Consider the following 7889-nt stretch of genomic DNA (forward strand, 5'->3'; position numbering starts at 1 on the left):
CCATTTGCTGAAGAGACTATCTTTATTCCATTGGATATTCTTTCCTGCTTTGTCAAGGATTAGTTGGCCATATGTTTATGAGTCAATTTATGGGTTTTCTATTCTGTTCCATTGATCTATGTGTCTGTTTTTGTGCCAGTACCATACTGTCTTGATGATTACAGCTTTGTAATAATTCTGGAAGTCAAGGATTGTGATACCTCCATCTTTGGTTTTGTTTTTCAGGATTGCTTTGGCTATTTGAGGTCTTTCTGGTTCCATACAAATTTTAGAATTGTTTGCTGTGGCTCTGTGAAGAATGCTGGTGTTATTTTGATAGAGATTGCTATCTTTATAGCTTCTTATGTTGACTACCAAATTGCCTTCCAGATAAATTGTGCCAGTGAATAATAACCACCTGCCCCTTTTCTATGTATTCCCCTCCCAGGAATCCCTATCTTTATCCTTGCCTCAGGTTATCACACACTTGTACAAAAATGAGGATTTTGTGAGGCCCCTGGGTGGCTTAGTCAGTTAAGCACCTGACTTTTGATTTCGGCTCAGGTCATGATCTCACAGTTCATGGCATTGAGCCCCATGCCCAGCTCTGCATTGAGAGCATGGAGCCTGCTTGAGATTTTCTCTCTCCCTCTCTGTCTGCCACTACCCCACTCACACTTGCACTCTCGCTCTCTCTCAAAATAAATAAGTAAATAAACTTAAAAAATTAGGATTTTGTGAGAGGTGTCAGGAAAGCAGGCTGGGTTTGAAAAATGTCTGGACCCATTTTCTATGTTCATTGCTTCAGTGGGCCAGGGAGAAGAGCAAGGAAGATGCATCTGCTCTTTAATGAATTTAAGGGTGAGGGTGGGGTTCCCATAAAGGCCTAACCACTGCCCCTCTTCTAAAAGAAGACAGAGCTAAATCTCTAATCTTAGGGGAAAGAAACACTCTTTGCAATGAGTCTTTCTTTCTGTCACAATGTTTTGTCTCATCATTAGAAATGATAACTCACTTTGGCATTACTTGATCACAAGAACCGCCCAAGAAAGAAGGCTTTCTTTGTTAGGACTTGCACCAGATCATACAATTCTCCCTCTTTGTCAACCTACAGTCAAGTCAGACAGCAGATCTTGGTACTTTGTTTTTGTTTTTGTTTTTTTGTAAGCATCTGTTATTCCCACCATTCCCTAACAATTCTTAATGTTTATTTTATTTATTAAAAAAATTAATGTTTATTTTTGAGACAGAGAGACAGAGCATAAGCATGGAAGGAGCAGAGAGAGAGGGAGACATAGAATTGGAAGCAGTCTCCAGGCTCTGAGCTGTCAGCCCAGAACCTGACACGGGGCTTGAATTCACAAGCCATGAGATACTGACCTGAGCCGAAGTTGGATGCTTAACTGACTGAGCCACCCAGGTGCCCCTTTTTAATGTTTATTTTTGAGAGAGAGAGAAAGAGAGAGAGAGAGACAGACAGAGTGTGAGCAGGGGAGGGGCAGAGAGAGAGAGAGAGAGAGAGAGAGAGAAGGAGACACAGAATCCAAAGCAGGCTCCAGGTTCTGGACTGTCAGCACAGAGCCTGACGCGGGACTCAAACCCACGAACCGTGAGATCATGGCCTGAGCTGAAGTTGGACGCTTAACCGACTGAGCCACAGGCACCCTTCCCTAACAGTTCTTATAATCATCACCCTATTTCACCCTTCACACTCTCATGTTCGGTTGATGATAACTTCCTAACAACAGTTCTCATTTCCAGTCTCTATGCCTAACCCCATCCTAGCTCCAATACATTTTTCACACGGCCACCAGATTATTTTTCCTTTTGTCAAAAATGTCCAGTAACTCTGGGATATTTCCATCTCAGGTGGGGGTTCAGGATTTCTCAAAACTTTCCCCACCTTTTTCATTCATCCTTCTCTTCCACAGCTTCCATTTCAGGCAAATTCGTTGTTTTCTTATCACAGAACAGATTTTCCACCTCATGCCTTTCTTCAGGCCATCTTACCCACCTGAATGCCCTTCTGTGTTTTCTCATGCCCTCCCTTCAGGTCCCAGCCTAAGTGTGCCCTTCCCCCTTAAAGGTCTCCATCAACTTCTTTATTTAACCAGACAGCATATATTTGACAATGAACAGATGCCCAGGTGCTGTCAGTAATCCTTTTGTGTTTATGTACTTTATCTCACCAGCTAGAATTTAAATTCAAACATGAGAACATTTTTTTTCATCAGTCAAAACATACAACTTTATTGATGATACACAAATGAAGTCTTTGGTGGATAAATTCAAGACAAAACATATGACAGAAGTGTAGGCTATTTTTTTTTTTTTTTAAATTTTTTTTTTTTCAATGTTTATTTATTTTTGGGACAGAGAGAGACAGAGCACGAACGGGGGAGGGGCAGAGAGAGAGGGAGACACAGAATCGGAAACAGGCTCCAGGCTCTGAGCCATCAGCCCAGAGCCTGACGCGGGGCTCGAACTCATGGACTGTGAGATCGTGACCTGGCTGAAGTCGGACGCCCAACCGACTGCGCCACCCAGGCGCCCCAAGTGTAGGCTATTTTTGATGGACAGGTTCACTGTCAATTTACATAGAGGAACAAGTAAAAATATTTCCATTCAAGCAGCATGATTAAAGTCACAAATGTGTTTTCAGTACAAGAGGACTACTTATTTGGTATTCATAAAATGGTTCAGCTTAAAGCTGGAGACTGTCACAGATAACATCACTCTGGATGATACATTATTCAAAACTGGCAGCTGAAAGGATCCCTTTACTAAATGAAAAGTGGAAAAGTAGTAACTTTCAATTTTCATTGCTTCCAGAATGGAAAACCAAGAAATTTCTTCAAGTCTTTTGACAGCACATAGCCAATCAGAATTTATCCACTAGTTTTATAACTTTCACTTTCACCAAGAGGTCATGGTGATCTGCTAAGGCTCGAATTTTCTTAACACACACTCCAGATGTAGTACATAAGTAAAACAGGGAACCTTTATTGAATTCTCTGTAGTTGAATACTTCTGCTCTGAGATTGTCATAGATGATCTCAAATAGAGTAAGGGCATTAATAAGAATTTCTGATTCCACATAGGAATTATAAAGAGAACTAAATGATGATGGCACTTGGGTGCTGAGCAGTTTTTTTAACATATCTGGGTTTTCAGCAAAATTCGAAAGTATTTTCAAAATTTCAACCTTGATTTTCCCACCTCCCTGAGATAACAAACGGAAAAAGTTTGCAATGGAGTTGACAAGCAGATGCTGGTAGTCATTGGTAATAGTCATGTTTGTTAAAAATTTTAGTCCAACTACCTGTACTGCTGAGTTCAGGTTAGAGGCCATGATATCATCCATCACTTTATTCATGTATACCTGAAGTCGGCCCTGATTTTCATAGTTCTCACTCAGGTTATTCATGGCCATTAAGGCTTTTTCCTTAATGTGGGGATCAGTTTTGTTGATCATGTTTGCAATAATTGGGAGGCCTCCCAATTTGCGAATTGTGTCTTGGTTGCATGAATAGTTGGCATTGTTGCTCAGAGTGAGCAAAGCTACCTGTTGGATAAAAGGATCATCTGATTTTTGAAGCAAAGCAAGGACTTTCCTGAGGTCTCGGACACCAAGAATCTCATCTATTTCATAAGGAAAGGGGCGCTTCTGCATGGGAACAGGTCTCCTCCCTCTCCCTCTCTGCTGGGTTTCAGGCTCAGAATCTGACTCTGACTCTGTGTCAGTCCACCCAGACTCTCCTTCCTCAGAATCAGGGATCTCTGCCAGGAAAGCCTGTCCTCCATTAGCAGAGGCTGCAGCAGCTGCTGCAGCCCCATCCCCAGGGCGGAAGCCCAGCCCCAATTCGTCTACTTCAACCTTGTTTTTCTTTCCCTTGCCCTTGCCCCCAGTCCGAGACTTGGTTCCCTTGGCTCCACCTTTAGGTACAGCTCCAGTGGCTGATCCGGCCTTAGGTATTGCGCCTGTATGAGCCCCAGGGGTCGCTTTCTTGTAGGCTGCTATTCTAGGGGATCCTGAAGTCCCAGGAGCCTCTGCAGCCCCAGTAGGCACTGTTACCCCAGAAGGCACTGGTGCTGCAGTAGGCGTTGCCCTTACAGGAGCCTCCACAGCCTCAGTAGGTGCTGGCGCCGTAGGAGGCATCACTGGCGCCCTGGGAGGTGCTGCTAGCACCCCGGGAGCCTCTGCTGTGTCAAGGGCTTCTGGCAGTTTGGGAGCCCTTGTGATTGTGGGGGCCTCTACAGCCACGGAAGCCTCTGCCTCCCTGGGAGGTGGTGCCATTGAAGAAGCTGCTGTGGCCCTGACTACTGGTTCAGCTTTAGGTCCAACCCCTGTCCCTTCTACCTCCTGGACCTGATTTCCTGCCCCACTCTGAGCCTCAGCACTGGACACAGCTGGGGCCACTCCTTCAGGTCCAGCCATGTCCAGAGCAGAGGCTTCATCCTGGGCCCTGTCCTCGGCCTGAGTGTGGACTGGGGTGGGAGGGCCGAATCTTGGCCCAAGGTCAATTGTGAATCGGGCCCTTAGTCCAGCTCTAGACCTGGCTCCAGTCCCGGCCACAGCCCTTGTCTTGGGCTTGGCCAGTCTCTTTTTTGTCTGGTTTCTTCCCCTGGCATATTTGTAGACACAGTACCAGGCACTAGCCCCAATCACTATCCCGGCGGCTACGCAGCCAGCATCTCGAACTCGGCTCATGGTGCAGCTGGAGTAATTCCCTGATCCAGTGCGTGGAGCTGGCTTGCCTAAATGGGATGCGTGCACGTCTGGGCAAGGCACTTCCACTCAGTCTCACGGGTTTTACCCAGGATGCAAGTTGAGAAGGACCTGGGGTAAAGGACAGAAATGAAGCTTAAGGCTTTGGCTAACTTCATGTCTAAACAAGGCTACTTAGAGGACTTGGAAACATAATGCTTGGTGAGTGGGCTGGTACGCAGACACAGATGTCAAGGCCTGTGTTTGCTGATACAGGACCTTAGTTGTCCAAGGTTTTCTACACCTTCATCCCTAGCCAGCCCTACCCAATGCCAACACACAATTTCCTAGCACCTAAATGAGGGATGAGAGGCAGTATGGACATTAGGAAACTTGTGGAGAGCAGGAAAAACAGTAGAGATCCCAGATTCTGCTCTGATCCTCCCACAGTCACCCCAAGGGTCCCCAGATGTTGCTCATACACATACCAACTTGCTGGAAGCAGGAGGAGTTTACTTTTTTCCACCAGGCTTGTACTTGTGCAGGGCCCCAAATTCAGACAGACCTGCAGAGAGATCCCAGAAAGGGTGCTTTGGAGCATTTGGTAGTTGGATTCAATTTCCTTTCTTGATTTGAACCCCTGTAGGCCATGTTTTTCCCTCTCAGGGATCCTCTTTCCCTTCCTAACCCTTCCTACTCAAAGCATTAATTAAGAAAGTGGATGACACACCCCTTTCTTTGCACCAGAAAGGACAGGCCCAAGGCAAGGGTATCTTGTAAAGAGGGAAAAGATGGGGGAGGAGGGGCCTCTCGTCCCATTCTCTGCTCTGGTTTCTGCCCCGTTCACACCAGGGGTTTCCAGACCGTTCCCACTCCCCACACTGACCTCCAAAGATTCAGGGCTGTTTCTCTTTCCTTCAGTTCAGTTAAAGCTTCATCCTAAGGACAGAAAGAAGGGCAGAAATGTAGACACCAGAGGCTGGACAGTGAGAGCCGGTGGATGGAGGAGACCCAGGACACAAGTCCCTAAAATTGCCTTTTAGCATTCACATACCAGAACGACCACCTCTCAATTCACTCAACTCTTCTCACCTCTCCGCCCCGCCTCCTGCGCAGACTCCCCAGGCACTCAACCCCTCCTTTCTTTTGCCCCTCCCCGCCCGTCCGCCATTTCTCCGGGACACACAGCCACACCCCTTCTCCTACAACGAAGCAGGAGGGGGCGGGGCGAGGGTGCAGCAAAAACTGGATGGGACGCAAGATAAGGGATTACTGCCAAACAATCTAGTGTCTTCCTCCTAGGACCACCCGTCCTTCAGTCCCCAGGCCCCAGCCCTAGCATTAGCCTGAAGAACAGGGGCTCCAATGTCTGACCTTTCGATTTGAGGGTCGTGATTTTCCACAGTTTCTCTGTTCTGGGCTCCGCCTCCCCCCCCCCGCCTCAAATTACCCAATAACCACCGCCACGTCTCCCTCCAGCGTACCCGAACTCCTTTTCCAGGACTGAATAAACGGAGGTGAAGGGCTGTTTGGGTGAAGGGCTGTTTGGGTTGGAGGTGTCTGGAAAGCAGCCTGGAGGGTAGCACGGTGGTTTAATACCAGATTGTCTCAGGGTCCCCCCTCCTGTGAAGCCCAGACAGCACCAAAACCGCCATCTCCCCCACAGAGACTGGCACACCCATTTCCCAGCACCCCCTAATGACAGGGGGCCTGCCGGGAGGAGGGCAGGGGGAGTGGTGGTTGGGGGAGGTATCTGTAAAGTGAGGATGGGAATGAACGGGCCGGATTGTTTCCAAATTGCGTGCCCCTCCGGTCACCCTTGCCCAACCACCCTACTGGCCTTATATGCGATGCCACGTTTATTTCTCTTCCCTCCTCCTCTCAAAATAGGACGGGATGTGGGGTGCGGGGCCTGAGTGTCAAAAACAAAACCAAAAAACACTGACTGGGAGAGGAATTGAGCGGATTCTCCGCAGCTATATCCCAGTCTTTAGGTTTTCCCCCTCCCCCTCTCCCCGCCGCCCACCAAAATGAGCTGCGACTGAGCGCGGGGGTCTGGAAAGCCGGCCAGGAGCGGTTGAGGCAGAGGCACCCGCGGCCTCAGACTCCCGCATCTCTGAGCTACCCCTTTCGGGAGTGTCAGGCTATGCCCACCCTCACACCCACCTGCCCGGATCTGGGGGAATTTTCTCCTCCTCCTCCTCGCCTGGGTTAAACGCACGGCAGTGCGCAGCGTAAGAGAGTTGGTACCCAGAGGAGGACGGAGGACGGCTGTCAGGGCTTTAAGTACCTTTGCCCACGTCAGCTCCCGGTCACGTGAGGGTCTCATCGCCAGTAAGCTTGGGTCCCCAATTTCCACTCCCACCGAGAACATGAACCCCTCCTTTAGCCCTACTCCCACCTCACCCTACCACATCAGGTCCTGTCACTCATTTCATTTTATTATTTTTTTTTGTCTTTGTAGTCCCGGAGGCCAAAAGTAGCCCCTTCTCCCTGTGTTAGAATTTGTCTTTTTCTAGTTACCGGGGATGGGATGCATTTTTTTGGAAGGTGATGGACAAGTTTTACTTTTTGCTGTTGTTGTTGTTGGAATTGTTTCATTTTTTTCTTGGGCAACTGGACATTCTCCCTTCGTTCCACCTTCAATCCCTAATCCACTAGTGCCCACCATTTCCCCTGCAGTTGTGTCCCTGTTCCAGTATAGTTAAGGGGCAGAGTGTCAGAAAGGAGATAAGGAGTGGGAATGGGGTCTGTATTTCTGTAACACTTCTCCAATTTGTTTTTAAAGTGATCACCATCCTTTATTATTGCAGTAAAAAAATACCACAGTATGAGAAGCAGCAACAAAAAAAAGCTGCATGATTTATAAAGATCTCCCACTAATATTGAAAGGCACCATTAACTTTGGTTAATTTTTACCATACAGAAAATGACTTCTATTGGCCACATAGGAAATAGTTGTCAAAACGTGCTACGGTATTAGAATATATAAAAATGGCATTTTCCCTCAACAAGATAAGTATGTTTTCATGGGATCTGTAAATTGATCCACGGAGAGATGTTGAGTTGTCCAATCTTATTTATTCTGGACAAATAATATCCTACTTTTTCTCCTTGTGGGATGGCTTTTAAGTTGGATAAATAAATGATCCTGTCTTGTTCTGTTAGAGAAACACGGTTATTTAATATTCCCAAACCATTG

At 47.2% G+C, this 7889-nt stretch overlaps 1 protein-coding gene across 2 annotated transcripts; it reads right to left on the reverse strand.

The window, feature by feature from the left end:
- Positions 1–2412: 2412 nt before the first annotated feature.
- On the reverse strand, positions 2413–6933 carry ARMCX2 (armadillo repeat containing X-linked 2). 2 transcript variants are annotated; one of them, XM_047843031.1, is made up of 5 exons: positions 6854–6885; positions 6172–6259; positions 5574–5626; positions 5176–5252; positions 2413–4819 (listed from the first exon to the last, which is right to left on the reverse strand). In XM_047843031.1, exon 5 carries the CDS (start codon positions 4688–4690, stop codon positions 2861–2863), a length of 1830 nt encoding a protein of 609 aa, XP_047698987.1. In that variant the 5' UTR covers positions 4691–4819; positions 5176–5252; positions 5574–5626; positions 6172–6259; positions 6854–6885; the 3' UTR covers positions 2413–2860. The 2 variants fall into 2 exon arrangements, with proteins under 2 accessions (XP_047698987.1, XP_047698986.1); XM_047843030.1 differs by lacking the exon at positions 6172–6259 and having other exon boundaries at positions 6854–6933.
- Positions 6934–7889: the final 956 nt, after the last annotated feature.

This window comes from Prionailurus viverrinus, chromosome X (assembly GCF_022837055.1).
Source record: "Prionailurus viverrinus isolate Anna chromosome X, UM_Priviv_1.0, whole genome shotgun sequence".
In the NCBI taxonomy this organism is placed as follows: domain Eukaryota; kingdom Metazoa; phylum Chordata; class Mammalia; order Carnivora; family Felidae; genus Prionailurus; species Prionailurus viverrinus.